This window comes from Falco punctatus (genome assembly GCF_963210335.1).
Source record: "Falco punctatus genome assembly, chromosome: 4".
In the NCBI taxonomy this organism is placed as follows: Eukaryota; Metazoa; Chordata; class Aves; order Falconiformes; family Falconidae; genus Falco; species Falco punctatus.
Window position 1 is genome coordinate 49,315,607 of NC_137583.1, and position 20,599 is coordinate 49,336,205.

A 20,599-nucleotide genomic window follows, 5' to 3' on the forward strand; every position below is an offset into this window, starting at 1 on the left:
AGCCAGCCACCCCTTCCTGGCCCAGAGACCCCACTTTTTCCAGATATCCTGAGAAAAATGGGTCTCCTTCAGGGCCTCTGAAGGCAACTGAACTGAGCCTCTCTAGGTCCAAGGCAGAACATGTGTCTGTTCTTTCACTGTTCAACAGCAACAGCAGCGTTGTACAGCCCAGAACACGGCACAGGGCAAGAGGGGTATCTGAGCCTGCACCTGAGCCTCCTGGCCTCGCAAGTGGGCTGGTAACCAGTATCTCAGGGCCACAAAGGTTCTCTCTGACATCTCTTTGTCCCCTCTGCCTCTTTTCCCTGGAAAATGGTGGGGCAGAGGGAAGGGGACAGGGGAAGTTCAGGCACTCACCTGGGTTCGGCTGGAGGTACTCTATTGTTCTGGTCAATACTTCTGTAACTGCCTTGCTGGTCAGGTCCACTTTCTGTAGGTAAGACAAGATGACCCAGCAGCAGTGAAGCTCAGCTCAGGGCTTTGGCAAGGTCACAGAGGCATTGTATGGGCAGTTTTAGATTTCTCTTGTTCCTTACTTACCTTTTCCATTTCCTTGAAGTCATCGTCTAGCTTGGTCCCTTCAGCCCCTCCAACCTTCTCGCTGACCAGCTGCAGAAAAAGAACAAGAGAATAGGAATCAGGCATTGAACTAACTGCTTAAAGCTCCTTATACCTCGTGGAGTAAGTCTCTGGGACAGAAAGGGAAGGTCCAGACAGCATCTGCAGGAGAAAGGAGGTGGCAGGAACAGCCCAAAGCACATCAGAAAGAGGTAGCTCTTTGCTAACACTGCCCACTGAAAATCTACGCATCTCCTACCCTCCCCAAAGCTTGGCTCAGCCAGGATATTCCTCACCCAACAGAAGCTACACAGCTCCTTAAATCACACCACACGGCTCCAACTCCAACGCTTGCTGGAAAAACCAAGCAGCAGAATTGTCTCTCGACTCCATTTTGAGCCAAGGCTTCAGTTTCACACATGGCAAAATGCAAGTAAACAGGGAACGAACACACTCTGCTCACAGCAGCCAGCACAAGAACAGAGTCTCGAGAGAGCAGAGACTTCTCAAAGCCCTAAATCATCACTCTTAGGGGAAATACTGGAGGAGCTCAGGATCTGGGGCACGGGGATTTTGAATTCTTTGTAAGCAGAGGATAAAGAGATCTGCAAAAGCTACAGTAAAGTTTTCAAATCCATTTATCAAAGCATCTCTGACGCCTGTTCTAAAACTACTGAAAAGGTGAGATGTTTGACAAGCTGTAAAGACAGGGCTGCTTTTGGCTGTTTGTGTGAAGGCTTATCAACTTCCTTCTAAATAGCACTAGGTCTAAGAAAAGACCCCTGCTCCCTAAACCTTGCCATTCAACTGCCAGAGCTGAAAGACAGTAAGTGCCTTATTAAATCCACCTAAAAAGTGTCCTTTCCTGTAGCCCAAATGGAGAGGAACACTTCCTTCCCAGCTCCACACCAGTGTGGCAAGGCAAGTGACAGTGCCTGGGGATGCAGGACATCTGGATTGGCCAAAATTAGTCATTATCTTGCCCCGAACTGGTCTAAACGGATAGCAAATTACCTACACAGACATCAAAGGCGGTCTAGGAAACAGGCGCTGACTCCCAAGTGCTTGATGCCTGCGGCAGGGCATCGCCAGGATTTCACATGTTTGTAGTCAAAACTCCAGTTCTGGATGAACAATACAGGTTTGTTTACTTCAACATCAAATACTTGATTTTATCAAGTCTTTCTTCCTCTGAACCCTCCTGCTCCCGTGGGGATTCAAAACGGTTCCTTACTTTTTTTGAGGAAGATGGGGGGAGAACACTTCAGCAAAAGCACTTGGAGGCACCGGGCCAGGCACTCTGCCCTGCCTGCTCGCACCGACCATGCAGCGCTCAGCCCCCAGAAATGAAGTTATCAGGCAGGACATGCAGAAGTAATGCTTGTTATTACAAAGACCAACAAGATCTTCAGTGTTTCAGCAAAAATCCCATTTCCAGGCCCCAAAATAGAAAGGAGGAAAAAAAAAAATACAGTACAGCAAGTGCCCAGCTTTGCTTCTGAGGACAAACATTGCTGCTCAGAGCACAGCCACAGCTGATAAGCTTCTTGCATCTTGGTGGGGAGACATCAGCAACCGCTCAACACTGCCGAGCAGCACGGACATTACGGAGGAGAGGCTGGGGAGCACGGAGAGCTCTTCCAACCGACCGCTTGGCACGGAGCTGTGCAAGGTCAGTCACTGCAGGGCCAAAACAAGGGTTCAACGAGGCTGACAAATGAGGCACAAGCCTCTCGGAGCCTTGCTACACCAAGGGAAACTTTTTTCCTCTTTGGGAGGAAGCATGGTTCAGCAGAGGACCCGAGATGCCCAACAAAGAGGGATGGCTGTAGTTCACCCGTGACATTTAGACACTGGGAAAGGAGAGGGTTGCTGCTCCCCTGGCTGGCCCAGCACAGCTCTGGATTTCATTCTCCAGTTTAACCCTCAGATAAGGGCTTCACCAGTCCACAGGACCCAGCAAGAGCACGCCAGGATGTCCCAGCCCTGCCCCCTGCCATGCTGCATCTGGCTAGCACACGAAGAGGCTCGAAGGGATATTATCACCCCCCCAGCTGCCCGCAGGCAGGCAGCCAATCCAAGCATGATTTTTTTGCTTTTTTTGGACCCCTGCTCTACGCCTGGGGTGCCAGCACACACCCCTGCAAAGCCGGCTCCGAGATGGGGAGGCACACGTTCCTCTCCAGACACACTGAGTCTAGAAAAAAAATCCCCACCAAGCAGTTGCTCTGCCTGCCAGGGCAAGCTCAGCGGAGCAAAGCTCGCTCCCAGCTGCCATCGCCTGTCCCCTGCCAAAAGTCCCGCAGCCTCCACAGACAGAAGGTGGCATGGATCGCTTTCGCAAAGGTTGCACCTCCGGAAACCTCCTTTATTTGTTAATACACCTGGGAAGGGTGCAATTATCCCAAGCGATTCCATTCCCGCTTTTCTCCACCCACCCACCCACAGATTTGCAGCCCAGAAAGCTGCAAATAACCCTTCCGGCAGGGAGCTGGGCTGTCATCAGGGACTGCATGCCATGTCACAGGCATTGATCACCACAGTGATCTGGGAGGCTTAACACCCACCCAGAGAGCCCAGAGACGTGAAGGAGGTAAAAAACCCCTCACTTGCAGACTAATTTAATCCTCCTTTTGACGTCCAAGAAATGCTACTGCTGCCCTGCTGCGAAGGAATAATACGATTGAGGTTCTCTCCCTGCTGGCTCTAATTAAACTGCGAGGCTTCATCACAGGAGGAAAGAAGGTGGGATCATGTGCCATCCGCAGCAGCTCCATCCCTATCCCCACGCTCCCAAATCTGTCAGTCAGGAAGACAAACTAATGCCGATTCTGCCATGGCGCTAGCCAAGACACGAGCCAGGAGAAGCCCTCGCCGGCTCCTTGTTTAACCTAGAGCTTCACGATGGAACTGGGAGCCAAGTTTCCAAGCGCCCATCGCACGTCTCATCGTGCCGCCTGTGGAGCTGGCGAGGGTTGGCAAGTAGGCGGCCGCCTTTCTCAGGGGAGCATGAAGTCCACGGGAAAGCTCGCCCCTTGCTTGCCGGACGGGAGGGGAAGGAAGCATCCACGTGCTGCTCGTAGCATGCGGCTTGGTGTAAGTGAACTGTAAGATGGTCAGTGAAATGCTGCCGGTGCACATCCCAGCACAGCTTCCTCCAGGGAGCAGCTCAGTGGCTTTTTTGAGGATGTGGTGACAATTTTCTGCATTTTTATTTCTTGAGCAGCCAAGAGAAGACTTGGGATACATCCATCTTGCCCTGGTCGGGGACCTAACCTCCTGTGAACATTGCGACCAAGACATATGTGAAGCCAGGGAAGGGACGGTGCAAGGCAAAATATGCAAATCGCTAATCAAATTCAGTGGCCTAAATACTCTCTTGCAGCCTTATGCTGAAGCACATCAGCTGGCTTGGAGTGAAAGATGAGAACAAGTCTATTGTCTCTGGTTTCTTTAATCTCCCAGCCCTACCAGGATGGGTCACATACTAAAAGGTTAAACCCGAAGCAAGCCCTGCCACGGCTCAGAGAGAGGGGCAGGGTGCAGCCACTGGGCAGAAGCCCTCAGCCGCACCACTGCAGCAGCCAAAGCTGAATGCTTCCTAGAGCAAATATTAGCACAAGGCAATACAGTCGGGCGTCACTGCTTCAAAACGGGACGGCTGTTTACCTGGCATCGCAACCAAACCACGCCGCAGGGCCGGGGAAGAGGGCTGAAGCAGACAGTGAACGCAAATTCCAACAGAGAAGCCGGGAATCAATCCCTCGCTTCCCATCCATGTTTAATTAAAAGGATACTGGCAGTTAAAATATGCCCTAGATAGCTCCAACCTGAGATCAGAGTAGGGAGGTGCATTTAATAGAAGGCTGGTGCAGGGCTCCTGAGCTGTGCCAGGGTGCAGTAGCCCCCACCTCAGCGAGCATCACGTAGAGCACAGCATCCAGCCCGCTTCATCTACAGGAGAGCTGATCCAGAGGAATGAGATATGACCACTTCCCACCACCAAAGGGCTGCTCCCAACCACACTTTGCAGTTTCTGCAGCTTCATTTTAAAGAGCATCAGCTCACGGGGACTTCCGTCGGCTTCCTTCCCAGGGGCGTGGGAACGTGAACAATCCCGACTTCCCCTCGAAAACCCACCGGAGGGCTGCGCGTGGTGGAAGATTTTCAGAAATGAAAGACCTATTATTTAAACTAACTACTGCAGCAGGAGGTTGGCTACGGGGAGAGGCAGGAATGGTATGTGTACACAGAGAGGGAAGAAAGGCGTGATGAAGAGGGCTTCTCTTTTACAGCTGGGAGTGGGAGAGAAACAAGGGAGGGCTGCGCAGCCGCTCCCAACTTACTACACAAAATCCATGCACTACTCCTCAAAATCCATCCTTCCTTCATCTCATCCACTCAGCTCCAGGACAACGTGCAGCAGATCAAGAAATCTGAGTGTCCAGCCCTTGCTGTACTGCATTGGGCATCCTTACATGGACCAGATGGATCAGACAGGTATCAATCAGTCTTACCAGTCTGCTCACGCCGTCACTGACGCCCAGACAGATCCCAAAAGCTTGGAGAAGGAACGTGAAACACCCAGTCCCACCCCAAACCTGCATTTCTCTCATTGCTGGATGCAGCATCACCCCCATTAACATTCCTGCCAGGAGCATGAGGCCATGCCCAGCACGCTTTGCCATGCGGCAGGTGTGTGTGGCCAGGATGTGCCTGGATAAATTTAGGAGCGCAGAAGATCAGGAGAGGTTTTGTGAGCAGTAGATGAGGCTATACCCCAAGAAGAGATGGGCAGCCCCAGCTCGGAGCAGTGGCATGGGCTGTTCTGCCTGGCTGCATCGCTCCCAGGGGGTGCTGTCAGCAGAGGTGTGAAAGATGCCCAACACAAGAAAAAGGTTTTTGTACCTCATCATCAGCAAAATTCAGGACAAGCCGAGAGGGAGGATGCCATCTGCCAAACTTCCCCCAGTCAAGAAGCACCTGCAAGGCCCCTTGACACCTGGAGGAGAGCAGGTTTGCAGCACGTGCCACCCTGAAAGTCCTCGTCTGCCCAGCCCATGGATGTGGGAGACATAACTCAGTGCCATTTTCTGCTAATAAGCAGCTTTTCCATGTGACTTTACATGCCGGATTTTGATGTTAGGCGCTTTAGCCTTTAGATACTTTAAAATGGGAAATTATCGCTTGCTCAGCCTCAGAGAAGCAAAACACAAAACTTTTTTTTTTTTTAAACTTGCTTTTTCCATAGCAGTCAGCCCTATTTATAACATATCAAACATGCCATCCTCACATTCAAAACAGCTGCCCGCAGTAGAATGAAAACTTTATCCCTCCAGATAATGCTGTATCAAAGCTTTCCTCTTCCTCTCCGCTGCCCTCTGCCTCTCAATAGAAAGTTCCCTTCAAGAAATAAAAAAACCCCACAGACAAGCAAACACACAAGCAGCTCCACCCTGGCTCCCTTCACCAGGAAAGAGCAAGTCCAGTGGAAAAAGCCAGCCCACAAAATAATTAAAAAAGGTGCTGTAAATGTTTTGAACCCCAGACGAAAAGGGCTTGAGTGCAACACAACAGCCTGGTAGAGACATGAAGAAGCAGCAGTGAAGGAAAACCAGGGCTGACCGGGATCGCTGGTGCCCAGTTACAATTGCGCCCAGCAGCACAGATCTGTGGGATGCTCTGTAAAACCTACATAAAGCCATCACCACTGCTCCGGCTCAGCAAGGCGTGACTCCCTGGCAAGTGTGGTGTTTGGTCATCTTCACTGGTAGCTTCATCATCACAGTGCAAGAGGCAGCTGGGCGGTTGCAGCTCCACGGAGCCAACGTGACAATTTATTCTGTCGCTGCCTGTGTATTTAAGCTTTAAAATCGCTGGGTAGTGAATGGGTTTAGTCACTCAGCTGCAGCCAGCGGGACATGGCAATGGCAGGGCTGCAGAGCCCCCCAAAAGCCTCCTCGAAACACACTCCACTTCAAACAGCGTGCTCGGGAGAGGCAGGAGCTCAGCAGCACCACAGTCCAGCTGCAGCTCCTGGAAAACACCCGGGGGGGTCCTCCCCGAGCACCCCACACGTCTCTGCCACCGCAGAGGCTCCTTGCAGAACCAGCTTGTACTGGGAAGTGTCTCAAGGCCAATGGCAATCCCTCGCAGATGTCTGAGCTCTGATGTGCTGCCTGTCTGTGCCACAGTGTCTCATTAAAAGTTAATTGTCACCTTCCTGGCATAATCCTTGGAAAAGAGGCAAGACTAGAAGGTGCTGGTCCAACAGCAGACACCAGTTGGGATCTGGAGCACATGTATGTTGTGTCAAGTCCTCGCTGCTGTGGACACATCTCCGGCTCCGAGCCACAAAGGCAGCAAGCACACAGGGCTGGGAACTGGGACGAGACAACGAGACTCCCGTGGAGCAGCAGCGACTGATGAAAACCCACCGAGAGCTTTAACACTGCGCACACCCCTTTTCTCCCCAGCCAGCCTGCAGTTCTGTCTGTTCATGTTACCTTTGTAGGTCTAACTGTATTCTGCCTCTGTAGAAGCTTTTATGTTTTGGGTTTGGTGGTGTTTTTTTTTTTTTTAATTAAAAATGGAAGGCATCCTTTCTTAAGGAATGACGCTGCTGAGAGGCAGCGGACACCCCGGTTTAAGGAGAGATCGGCACGCCCACAGCAAAGCGCACACTAATCTGAGGAACTTCTGACCTACTTTAAGGAGAAGAAAACAGATCAAAGTGTTCATTGTGCGGAACAGGGGATGAACAGTTACCACTAGACTTGTAACGAAGAGGAAGGCACATTTCCCTAGCAGATCCTCATGCTCCAAACCACTGCAGGACTGGAGGCACCCAGCAGCTCATGCCCCTCGTGAGGCTAAGCACCATTGCACCAACTGGACTCTCTCACCCCAAAAGCTGCCACTCTAAGGAGAGAAAACCAACAAGTGCTAGAAGAGGAAAGAGTGTGAGAGGAAGCGATTTGCCTACTGTCAAGGGCAGGTTATCAGCAGAGCTAAAAACAGAAGGTGGATGTCTGTCTCACCACTTCTCACATCCCCGTTGGGCTGTGGGGCAAACCAGAGAAGGAGGAACAGCAGCTGAAGCTCTCGCCCTCCGGAGCAAGACTTTGCTGCTTGGTCCTAACGTCAGCCCTGCCATTGATCTAACCTGTCTTGGGGCACCTGACACTTCTACTGGCCACCAAAGTAATCTAATCTGCAATCTGCCCACCAAATAGCTCACAGGAGCATTTTTACTCTGTTAGCCAACTCTCAGTCTTCTCCTGAACTTTCTTTCCCTTGTTTTTCATTAAAATGGCCAGTCCTATCCGAGACTCACCACGCAAGCACCGGCGATGTACTTGTGCAAAGACACATAGAGGTGCTCTGCTGCCTCCAGACACGTGCAGCGGGAAAACGTGTCTAGAAACAAACTGAGCACTCCACCCCCTCACCATCTGAGATGGGGATCTGGCCTCTCTCCACCCAGTGCCGGAGGAATTGCCTTGATTTTGAGCAGGAAGGTCAGCCCAGAACAATGAAGAGCTCCTTCTCTTCCCTTCCGACAAGGTAGAAAGCCTTCAAAGTGACCTCAGGTTGTAATCTTATTATACAGAAATCGCAAAGAAAGAGCGGCTACATGCAAAGACAGCTTTCTAGGGAGCCACCTGTCAAATCACCTACTCAAAGCACTATCAAATGACTCATCTCCATCCAGCAGATGCACTCAGAGGAATGAGGACAGCATGATTTTTTTTTTTTTTTTAAAAAAAGTAACTTCAGCAGCAGCCAGCAGGTCACACTTGCAGAGCTCAGGCCAGAGAAGGGCATACGTATGCACTGCAATGCAGCCGCTCCCTGTGTGCTTGGGGGATTCATCCTTTCCTTGTCCGCAGCATGACAGCGTTTAAAATCCTGGTTGCGATCCCTGTTTACGAGGCTATGTGCTCATCTTGATGCTCTCCAAGCTAACTCCTCCAGGAGGAGAAAAACGGTGCCTCCTTCCCTCCCTGAGCAGCAGCCAGCAGCTCAGCTTGCCCCAGCTAACACCCAGGCAGGAACGGGCCAGCCTGCTGGAAGGGCACAACGTTGCCTCAAAACCAGACTCACCCCAGAGGAGAAAGGTTTCGACATGCAGCTCTCACCACGGGGAGACCCTTGAAATGTTCTTGCTACAGGGAAGGAGGCACCTCCCAACAGTCGGCAACGGCCATTTGCATCATAAACATTTTCTCCTATTATTAGTCACCTCTCGCATGCTCTGTACCAAATGAGACATAATTTCTATTCAGCTGGAAAAAAAAAATTGGGTCAAGTGAACAGGGAAAACAAAAACACGTAAGGAAGAAAGCAGCAGCTCTCCTCCCTCCCCCAGCAATGCCTTTCTCCTCACCCACTTGCAGTGACTACAGCAATTCAGAGGAAGCCCACTAAACCGAGGGGAAACGTGGAATATTTGCCTTGTATCCAGATTTCCTGCCCAACCTCCCTACGTCCTATCTCAGACGAGCCTCAGTGAATCACCGCCTGACTTTTACAAAGCTGCTGAGACATCATTCCTCAGCAACTCCACCTGACCTTTGCGGGCCCAGGGGAAAAAGACAAGCAGCTCCTCGCATTTGAGACTTGGAACTGCTCATTACATGAGATATAAAAGTACAAAGCACTAGAAGTGCCTCCGAGTAATTGTGAACCTTGGTCTCCTCTTCTGCAAAGCTTCAATGACAAACCCAGGCAGGGCACCCAGCAGTCCTGTCCTCTGGTCGGAGTACAGATCAGCCTCAACTGCCTGCCTGCATGCCGCTCCTAGTGATTTCACAAAAAGGAAAAAAAAAAAAAAAAAAAAAAAAGGATCAGGGGGGCTTACAACACCTGCATATCCCTGGGGAAAACACCATGGCCACAAGACAGCTTGCAAAAAAGCAGCAGATGGGATTTCTGCTCCCCATGCAAACTGAGACAGATGAAAAAACACCTCCCCAAGGTGCATGACACTAACTGGCATCACCCAGAGAAAAATCTTGGACAACAACGGAGCCCAGGGACTACCAAAGAACTGGGAAGGAGGCAGAACCACCTGTGGATGTGCAGCATGAGGAGACCAAGTCAGACTGATGGGGCATGTAGAGCAATTACCTAAACAGTATAGTCATGGCTGCATTCAGTGTTGGGTGGCAGACAGTGCTAATGAGTTCAGGGAAGAGTCAAAGTGAGTTCCCAGGCAGGTTTACAGACAGAAGGGAGATCAAAAAAGGTGCTGAGCTCAGGCAGCAGCTCAACTTCATCAAAGGGAAGGCAAAACCTCCTCTTCCTGGCTTAACAAGGACAGCGTTGGCCAAGCAAAAACTCCAGGACAGACCTAGCGATATCTCAGTATATACAAACATCAAAGAGGAAAGAAATAATTGAGAACACTATAAACACACATTTTCCTTGTTAATTTGAATACTAGGAAAAGCTTAGCAGCTATCAGACCAGAGCACGGCATCCTAAGGAAAAGGAGAGTGGGAACAAGTGAAGAGATGAATGTAAGACTTCCAGGAGCGATTCAGCAGCAGGTGTTGGACCAGGTCAGACTCCTGCATCAGTTCCACCAAGAGCTCTGCACGGGGGCCTTCCCTACACCCAGGTACTCTGTCCTGCTTCCAGCCCACGCGAGATGATGCCGAACCCTTTTTTTTTCTTGCTGCACATCCTTAACACTGGCTACAACTCATTTCAGACTGGTTTAAATGTGAACAAATCCCTCCCATCGCTCTGCAGTTTGCTTTTTACTCTGCAGACGATGCTATCGATGCATCACTAGCACCTTTCTGCCCTGCAGCCAGAGCAATAGGTGCAGCAGAAATCCTGGCTGATAACCTTTGGATTATGTTACCCCTGACAAGCACAAAAGTGCAGACTCCCTTGGTCTTTAAAATTCACCCAATATAATCAGAAGGAGCTTTACTATGAGAATAGCTACACCAACATTTGGCACTCCAGATTTGTGGCTGCCCAGTGCCCCCTAAGTCCACCCAAAAGCATGTGCACAGACACACGTCACCAACAAACAAGATTATTTTCCAAATGCTCCACCATGGGGCTTACAGCGAGAAAATCGGGGGGGGAACAACTCCAGCAAGAACAGCACCTTCTTACACAGTGGATTTGCTTTGTATGTAGATGATTGTTCACCATTTTTATGCCTTTTAAGTCACGAAGGTGGCAAGATCAAGTTTAAATAAAGCTAGTCCTGTAAAGCCAAAACATATTTAGTCAAGAACGTGGTTAATAAATTATCATTGATTAATAAAGTCTGGGACAAATGAGAAGATACAGCCTGGTTTTCAAGCTCTAGGATGAATTACGAAGCACCTTCTCAATTAGAAAAAGCCCTTTAAAGCTTTAATCATGCAAATTTTATCTTCCATCTGAAAGACAGAATTTCATTATGGAGATGCATTTAACTTGTCTTTTTTTTCTTTTGAGCAGAAAAGCAATCTAATTAGTGACAGTATCATGAACTTCATTAATAGCCAGATATTAGGAGATAGGAAGATTCTAGAATTCCCAGTGGCTTTAAAAGAAAAAAAAAGACTACTTCTATTAATAAGGTATTGGCAACAAAGGTAATTACACATGCCATGGGCTAGAAGGCTTTTCTTGGAAGCATGAGCAGCCCAGACTCTCCTTGATGGGCCTTACGTGCTGCAAGAGGAGTGGCAGGGCAGGTCCAGGAGCTCAGGGGGACCAGGAATCCCCCCAGGAACAGCCCCAGTGCAACGGGGACACCCCTGCCTGTGCTCCAGCAGGTTGAAGGACTCACCAGCACACCCCCAGGCACTATGGGCAAAGCCACATCCAGCAACGAAACCACACAGCCACTGGAGAGGATCCCCAAAACAGCTTGTTTATCCCTCCAGCTCAGGCCAAACGTGACCCTTTCCCGTCAATGGGAACTTGTTCCTGAAAGTCACAGGATTGCGGACCAAAGGGATGGGGGAGCTGAGGGGAAAAGGAAAAGGAAACATTGGGGAAAAAAAAAATTCATTATCGCTTTTATAATCACAGGCTGAGGCCAAGAGGGGCTGAATACTGCACTAAGTCACGTCACACAGCAGCTTATGAAAAGAGAAGCTACGTGCTGCTGCGGGGCTTTCCCAGCCCAGTGAGCCCAGATCCTGCCCCATCCACTTCGGCTCTGCACAGAGCCTCAGCTGCTCCCTGGGGGAAGGCCGAGACACAGCCCTGGCAGTGCTGGGGGGACACAGCTCAGCAGGGTGCAGATCCACAGGAAAAAGTCACCCGCATTGACAGGAGCAACCTCCCACACGCTCCGGCTCCAGGCCCCTGACCTCACGGCTCCGGCTGATGATTTAATCAGTGCAATTAAGAAGATGGAAAGGACCACAAGCGCAGTCCTCTGCAACACGGGAGTCTTATGAAACAGCATCAGTATCTAGATACATCACCGAGTTTCCATGTGAATGAGTTCAGCTGGCATTACAAACTCAAGACCTTCTGGATTATGGATTTATTTTATTTCTGGTCTTATTGGTAGTCTAATATCCTGCTTGGGAACAGTGCAAACCACCTTCTCCAGAAGGGACACCAACATCAACGCAGGCTGCAGCAGGCTCAGGTCTTGCAATAACCCCTCATACCCCACGGCACACAAATTCCCTCCCCGAGGGGCGCCGAGCCTGCTGAGGCAGCTCGCAGATTTGATTTTTTACATTGGTATTTCTGCAATCTCAGGCAGGAGGAGCTGCCCTGCTCCCAGCACAGGCTGCAGTCCCTCCGGTTTTACCACCTAGGGCTTGGATGGGGCTGCGAGCCCTGGCAAAAGGCACTGGCATATGTAGGGATGGGGGAAGAGAAGGAAGAAGGAAAAAAAAATATGTGCTTAAGAAATGAATCAGCTTTTACAAGCCAGCCTGCCTGATCTCATCCCTATTTTGCTCTTTCCCAGGAGGAAAGTATTGGCAGGGAGAAGGGGGAGGAAGGATTTCCTTCCACAGCATCCAGAAACCATCCCCCTTGGCATCGTCCACTTTCAACAGTTCACCCATAACCTGTGAAAACAGATAGATAAACAGACAATTTTAGACAGAGAGCCCCAAGGCAGATGGGCAGGCATCACTGCGCAGAGCGAGATGACGAGGAGGAATCAGCGCTCCTAATGCCGCATAATCCCCCCCCAGCCCTGAGTCACGTATCCTTCCTGCGTCCCAGATTCCCCCAGCTGCAAACACAAGATAACACTTTCCCCGTTTGACGTTAGAAACGAGAAGGGGAGCAAATGGAGCAGGGTACAGAGAGCTGGAGTTTCCCACCTCTGTTTTCTGTCTTTGCCTTTCAAGAATCCCGAGTTCTCATTGCTATTGGAGCCCAACGGCTGTGAAAGAAATCTTAAAAGGGGGGGAGAAGCCAAGTTTAACTGATGCAGAGACATGAGCCATCCCCTGCCTGTGACTCCAGACAGACTGAACAATACTGAGAAGAGCTGAAAACTGCTCCGTTATGGGGCTGCTCAGCTCAGCTCCATCAATGATTAACCAGCTGAACAATGTTGCTGTGGCAGGTGTTTCACCGACGACAAATCATGCAGAAAAAGGAGAGGGAGTTAATACGAAAAAATCCTGCACACAGTCATTTTAGCTAGATGGGGTAGAAGGAATCTCTACAAGTATACAGTCATCATTGCCTAGGCTAGAAAAGGGATATGCTGAAGTCTCATCCCCTCCGCTAAGAGGTTTGTTGACATGTACCCTCCTTCACTTTTTCATCTGCTATACGTGGATCTGCAAACACACCACACCAAAACACCCATCTCCAGCGACAGCAAGCTGTTGGGGGCTTGGGGTGTCAGGCCGGGATGCTCAGGCTGACTGCTGAGTACGACTCCCTCCTGGACAGACCCTGGCTGGCAAACCGAGTGGACGGGAGTCACGCTGCGCTCGAGCAAATCCAGCTTTTCTCCAGCCTCGGGAGCAGATTAATATTGAAAGATAAAGTAGGGAGGCTACAGGGGACTCCGGCCCAGGTTAATATTAATAGAACAAACATCAGGTGCTGTGGGAGGGAAGGGCCAGGCTGGCAGGAATCAGCAAAATCTCTTGACTCCTCGATACAAATGCCCACTTATAGATAAGGAACTTAAGAGCCCGACACTGCCAACTACCTCCGCCACGAATTACCTGCTCGCCGTGCCACAACAGCACACAGTCCTCATTCTGCCTTCATCATCAAAGCACAGCCACTGCCACAGTAGAAAAGCCAAGGAGTGACCTGCTCCCACAGCATCTCCTCCTGCTCCTCAGACCCTGCTGCTGAGGGACAGGCTGACTTGCTTGCTGGTGGCACAGCACAGTTATGCGAAATTCAGCAGAACAGCTCAAAAAAGAACACATGAGCCCAAAACAGCACCTCAACCCCGCCACCCCGGGTGCCTGGTTCCTCCACTGACAGCTCTGGGTGCTCTCCTGGGTGAAGTCTTGGTCCCAGTGGCCCAGCATGGGCTTCCCCAGGACTTCCCCCCACAGACGGGGCAGGTAGCCCCACTCCCTGCACATGCTCGCACCTCTCGCCTCGGCTTTCTGGGAAAGCAGAAAAGCCACCACACAGAGCATCTCAGGTCCACCCTTGGCTTTACTAATTGCTGGAGGATTCGAGACCAGTCAGCATGAAGGTCTGATGCCACTGCAGAGCAGAGCCTGGCCTTTTAAAGGGGGGAGCTGTGCCCCCCCTTTAATGTCTCTGGGCACTGGTACTGTCCTAAGAGCTTCAACTGGCATCCACTGGCCAAAAAGCTGCAGCAAGTGAAGATCTAATAGATCTAGAAGACCCTAGATATAAGGAAGAAATTTTCTTATGCTGAGGGTGGTGAAGCACAGGCACAGAGTGCCCAGAGAGGTGGTGGATGCCCCATCCCTGGAAACATTCAAGGCCAGGTTAGACAGGGCTCTGGGCAACCTGGTCTGGTTGAAGATGCCCCTGCTCATGGCAGGGGGCTGGACCAGGTGGCCTTTAAAGGTCCCTTTCCACATAAACCATTCTGTGATCTCTGTCGCTGCGATAACTGCCCTGCCCCACAGTCGGCAGCAGGAGCTCAACCCTCTGCTCACCCAGCTCAGCAGCTCCTCTCCAGCCTGACACCATCCACGGTTTAAACTTTGGCAGCAGTGAGTTTGAGCGAAAATGTGCAGATGAACTCGGGGTGTGTCAGTCTCTACTAGAGCAGGAACAAGTTAGAGCTGGAGGGCAGGCACGATCAAAACCATCTGCAGCAAGACAGGGCACCAGCTGACAAGCTCTGGCCAGGGAAAGGAGCCTTGTGGGTTTGGGTTTCCATGTGGAAGGTTATTCTGCATCCTACACTTTCCGTTTCTCTTCTGTGCTGCACAGTGCATCTACAATGTCCTGAAACCCTCCCTGCCCAGCCACACACAGAGCAAAGGCCGTGAGTGGAAAGGCATCTCATGCCTACAAGAGAAAGCCCCAGAAACCCAGACACTAGAGGGACTGACTGAACCTCAAAAATACCCCACCCCAAAACCATAGCTTTAAAAGGTATCATCTGGGAAAGGGAGGAGATAAAACATTTGAAAGCACAGCGCAAAGCCACCACAGAATGAACCTCACCCAAAGAGAAATACAGGAAACCTCAATCCAGTATGGGCCAGAGCAAATGACCACGAAGGCCAAAACAAAAAAGGAGAAAAGCCATCCCTGCCCACCGGCTACACTCTGTCCCCCATCACCAAACGGTCCCTGTGCAGCGCGTCTAGGAGCAGGTTCCTCTGCCTCAGCCTTCCGAGCAGATGCCATCAAATCGTAGCACCTGGGAGTCAAGCTACGGGGAAGGAAGCTCTTAGGACTCATTAACAACTGGCCAGAAAGCGTACATTGCCGACGTACAGAGCTTGGGAATGTGTGGTCCTTCTGGGCTGAAATGGCTGTCGGAGGCTACAGAGCACACCCCCAGCTCTCGGGCCCAGCGGAAAGTAAGCAGTAGCTATTCACGTTCAAAAATATCTTCAGAAGCCTTGAGAGTAGTCATCAAACTCAGGAAAGAGCGTGCATGTCAAGGGCTTGCTAGTCTTAATTAGCACTTGCCTCTCCCCCCTCTCAGAAAATGGCTTTTGTACTTTGCCTGTGGAGGAGGCGGCTGCTGGTCTGTGTCTGGGGCCAGGGCTTGCCAGCCATGGCAGGGCACGAGCCGCCGCTCGCTACCCTGGCTCCGAAGCCCAGGCAGGCCTAGCAGGGATCAGCCTTGGACCACACAGGCTTTGGGAGCGCGTTAATTCTGTTCGGGATGACAGTGGTGCCCAGGGCTGAACACCAGCCCGGTTTGAAAAAAGTGATGCTGTCTTCCTCGACTGGGCTGAGTCCACTCCCCAAGCCAAACCGCTGGCATAGAACATCGTGTGTCCCCAGAAGGGCTCTGTCATACCCAAAATGACTCCTCACAGCTGCAGGGCAGCACCCAAAGTAGCCACACCAGGAGCCATGGCCATACCACATCAACATAGGCTACAGGTGAAGGCACTGCACCCCGCTGCCAGGATTAGACCTGGCGGTGCTGCTTCTCCTGCCTCCGCGATGCCAGGTGGCGTACAACCCCAGGCAGGACAGTCCTGCTGTCACAGAGGGAGGGGACGTGTCTATCACCACCTTATCACTACAGCGCTGCCTCCACCCTAGGGCTTGTCCCTTCAAACCAGTAGGTGACAAGCTTGCCAGGGCCAGGCAGGGCTGCTGCTGCATGTGCCAGTGGTGACAAACCCACTAACACCCAGGCAGTATCAGATTTGCCCCAGAACGGCACAGGCAGGCGCCCTGCTTGCGCAGCCTGCCCTGTTCAGTGGTTAATGGAAAGTTTTGCAGGCTTTTAGGATGTACATGCATCCATATAAAAAGCAAACTATGCAAACAAAGCCATTTCTCCAGCACAAAGGTTCCTGCAAATTCTTGTGTGTCCGAGTGGCTGCTGATGGATCAAGGCTCGATGGAGCTCCAGGACCAGATGGTCTCGTACCTGCTGGCAGGGACTTCCCACCCTGCTCCCAGCTTGTGATGCTGGAGCTCAAAGCTGCCACTGTTGTTTCTCCTCCTTCCTTTTGTGAGAATGTTTTCTACAGTTGGGTTTTTTTAAAAGAACATTTTGCTGTGAACTAGCAGAACCTGTTCTGGAGCACACACAGAACTGCTCACCATCTGCAGTATTTGCCAGCGTGACTTTATTTTTTTCAGGATACTATCTCAGCTCTCTTCTGAGTGTGGGCGCCTGGCTGCCTCACCCAGACAAGATGTGGGCCTGCAGGAATCAGATGGCAGTAGCCCACAAGCCAAGCCCTGCTCCCTCCAGCTACGAGCCTCCTCGTCGCACAGGGAGCATCCCAAACCTGCTGCTCCAGTGGTGCCGAGGTCCTTGCAGACCTTGGTCCTGGCTCCGTTTTCCTTCAATTAACAACAGACGTGGAATGAAACATAACATTTTAGGAAAGATCTTCCACATGTTTGGTTTTGGCAGCGTCCGATAGCTTTAAGGGAGCCAAAAAATAACTAATCCTCCTCTCCTTCAGCCAAGGGGCGGCTGAGGAGTGGGACCTGTGGAGGGAAAGGGAAAGAAGGTGGAAGGGGAAGGGAGAGGAGGAGAAGGCAGAAAAATGGCCACACTGGAATCAGCCACTCCCAATTTCCAGTCAGAGCATCTCTAAAATGTAGATAACTGTGTCCCCGTCACCAGGGCACTGCAAAGGGGGTGGCAGCGCCTCCGAGAGAGGACTGCATCCCTCTTGGCCCTGCAAAGCATGTTGCTTCACAGACATTGGTGGCAAACCTCACACCAAACCCAGCTTCTTCGGATTAAATCAGCTCCCAAAACCCTGCAGCAACAAGAGCCACAAAAGAACTCACGATGCAGCTACAAATACACACGATGCAACTGCAAATACACCTTCTCTCCCAGTTTAGTATGCCACCAAACGCAGTCTAAGTGCTCAAGTGATGTACGTGCATGCATGCACAAGAGGCAAGCAGGCCACCAAGTCTGTGTTGGGCAAGTTATTTCTCCCTGGACAGCTGTGCCAGGTTTAATATTTCCACAAGCAGCCAAAGTAGTTCCTTTTAAGAAAAAAAGGCCCCTGTAACAAAAAAAAAAACAAACCCCACCAAAGACCGCATATTACTTCACTTTACAATAACGCCTCCCACGAAAGGTTTCATCAGGTGTTTTAAAATGATGGTTTTAGATTTCAGAAACACACTACTCCTGACTCACCGATGAGCTTTCACCTCTAATTGCCCTGCCACACCACCACAGCACTCCACGCCAGCAAAATCCTCCTACACTGAGTTTTCAGCACAACCTTCCCTCATGGAAGTGATAAAAAAACCCCATGATGCAGGGGTTTGTGAGAAAGGGGGTGGGGAATGACTTAAGGAATCTGTTATTTTGCTTTGCTGTTTAAGCAAAATGCTTTTTTGTAAACACAGCCAAGAAAGGAGGCGACACACGTAGCAAACACGCTTGGGCTGAGCTTAAAGGGTTTGAAACTTTGTGCCTGGAAAACACGGTCTGGCGGTACATCTGTACAAAATTTACCTTAAATTTAAAACAGGGTCAGAAAAGCAGCAACCGGGGGAAGCAGAGGAGTATCTGCAATTCCCAAATCGTTCCAAAACTACATTAAAAAAACATCCTGTTATTTTCAGTGTTCAGAGGGAAGGATAACTCTGCTGGGGGGGTTTGGACCAGCCGCCCCTTGTGCAGAGGGCATGGGAGAAGGTGTTTATAAAACCCACTAAAGCAGATTCCCAGGTGTGGGGGGGAAGAGCTGCAGCCCCCCGAGCTGCGAGGAGCCCCACTTCACCATCTTCACTTTAGAATGACAGAAACTCCCTGCTTACTGCCAGAACAATCAATTAATTACAGGATCAATCTTGCTCGGCTAAAAATCGCACATCTGCCAAGTTTTCTTCCAGCATCCCCAGCCGTTTCCCGTGCGAGCCGGGGCCCCGGGCTCCCTCGCCAGCCCCCAGATCCCTCCTGGCCCTGCCGCCAGCTGCTCTCCGGGAAGCGGGAGCTTCCTGAGGTTGGGATGCAGCTGCCTCCGAGGTTAACGGGGTCGGTGAATCCCACCTACGACCTCGACCCTTTCCAGGGCTTTCCTCCTAAAATCCCGCTTCGCTTAGCACATCCAGGGGTGCCCTTGGCTGTTGGGGGGGCTTCAAGCCATCGCCAGGCTGGCTGGACCCGCTCCCCGCCACAGGCAGTTGGCAGGGAAGGGGGGGCTGTACATCCCACCCGTGACACCCACCCGGGCCAGTACCCCCACCTGGGCCAGCACCTCCGGTTCCTCCGCGGATGCCCCTTCAACAGCCCCAGCCTGGGGGGCCAGGCCCAACCCCAGAACCACCCCCCCCCAGCTCCCGTGGGGAGCACTGGGGGGGCTGCAGCAGCTCCCACTCCCCACACAGGGCCGGGTCCTGCCCTGCCACGGCGGGAGACGAGACACCGAGTCCCGGGGTGGCCGGCAGCCCCCCGCGAGGGGACACACACTGGGGGGCACCCGGGGAACCGAACGCGGGCAGGGAGGTTCGGGCAGGGGGTGCCGGGCTGGACCACCGGGGGGCAATGCCGGGGGGAGATCACGGCGGGGATCACAGCACCGCTGAGCCGGGGCAAGTGGCTGAGGGCCGGGGCCAGTGGGGGGGGCCCCGCGTAAGGTCAGAGCGGCCACCCCCAGGCCGCGGCGGCGGGAGGGATGGCGGGGCCCTGGTACCTCACCTGGCTCGCCTTGTAGAACTGTTTCTTGAGCCCCGCTACCGACATGCTGATGATGATGCTGCTGCTGCCGCCGCCGCTGCTACTACTGCTGCTGCTGCCGCCTGGGTACGCCTGGGGCGGCGGGACGCCTCGGCACGCACAGCCCAGCCCGGCCCGGCCGCCGCCGCCGCCGCTTCCGCCGCCGCCGCCAGGAAGCGCCCGCCCCGCCCCGCCCCCTGGCGGCCCCCTGGCGGCCCGGCGGAGCGCCGCCAGCCGCACCACAGACACGCCTCCCGGCCGCCCAGAGTGCCGCCGCGCCCGCCACGTGGTGACCTCGTGCCCCCTGCTGGCGGGGCGGCGTTGTGACCCAGGCGAGGCGCATGGCAGCCCTCTGTCGCAAGAATGTGGTGTTGCCGGGCTGTGTCGGTCTACGACGGTCAGTCACATCTTTCTCCCGTACGCTGGCGGCCGGCCGGGCGCGCACGGGAGCGGGCTCACAGGGCCCTGCAGTGCCGACAGGCCCGAGGGAAAGCCCCGGTATCACCGGCCCATGTCACCGCGCGGGCCCGGCGTGAGGCGGCGGCGGGGTGGGGGTGAGAGGCACCGGTGGCAGCTCCGCAGCGGCAGCGCAATGAAGCTTTCCACAGGCAACGGGTAGAGGCCCCCCGCGCGGGGACGGCCTGCCCTCAACCCAGCCTCAGTGCGGCGAAGCGCTGAACCTGAGGGAGCGCTGTCCCTGAGGGGAGCTGAGAGGTGGGGGAAGGCGGCCGCGGCCCCGGGAGGCCCGGCACAACCGGAGCCAGGGGAGCGGGACCCGCCGGTGTCCCCCGGTGCCCGCCGCCGCGCCGCGGAGGAAATGGGGGCGACTACAAGTGACAGGGGGCTGCTCATCGCCGCACTACGGCTCCCAGAATCCCTCGCGGCAGCCGCCGTCCCCTTCTGCGGCTGCGCGTCGCAGCGGCGGCCCCTCATTGGCTGCCGCCGCCGCCGCCATTTCGCGCCCTGGCTTTGGTCCCTCAGTAGAGCGGTGCTGTGAGAGGTCCGCCGCTCTGCCTGGTGCTGGGAAACGGCCCCTCCGGTCTCTCCGGAACTGTCCTTGTGGCCGCGCCGACCCTGTTCCGGCTTCCGCCGGCCAAGCAGGCAGGCCTCGGAGCACAGGCGTAAAGACCCAGCGGCCTCCCGCTGACCCTCACCCCGCTACGCAATCAGCGCCTCTAGCGCGGCAGACTGACACCCGCTACGGCCAGTCAGCGACGGTTGTTCTCAGTAGCCAATCGAGAGGCGGCGGTG

The 20,599-nt window shown here is 53.0% G+C and overlaps 2 protein-coding genes across 4 annotated transcripts in view; both read right to left on the bottom strand.

Annotated features, from left to right (window-relative positions):
- Window positions 1–19,534, bottom strand: part of SH3GL1 (SH3 domain containing GRB2 like 1, endophilin A2) — a 29,845-nt gene extending 10,311 nt beyond the window's left edge. Inside the window, exons 1-3 of one of the 3 annotated variants that reach the window (XM_080382563.1) lie at window positions 19,331–19,534; window positions 541–609; window positions 358–430 (exon numbers count right to left, since the gene is read on the bottom strand). In XM_080382563.1, the coding sequence (XP_080238689.1) occupies window positions 358–430; window positions 541–609; window positions 19,331–19,375 (187 nt within the window). In that variant the 5' untranslated portion in view covers window positions 19,376–19,534. The remainder of the gene's footprint in view (window positions 1–357; window positions 431–540; window positions 610–19,330) is intronic. The other 2 variants (XM_080382565.1, XM_080382564.1) reach the window with 2 other exon arrangements.
- Window positions 1–20,455, bottom strand: part of TIMM44 (translocase of inner mitochondrial membrane 44) — a 109,371-nt gene extending 88,916 nt beyond the window's left edge. The window contains exon 1 of the mRNA XM_080382558.1: window positions 20,230–20,455. Coding sequence (XP_080238684.1) covers window positions 20,230–20,303 — 74 coding nt within the window. The 5' untranslated portion in view covers window positions 20,304–20,455. The remainder of the gene's footprint in view (window positions 1–20,229) is intronic.
- Window positions 20,456–20,599: the final 144 nt, after the last annotated feature.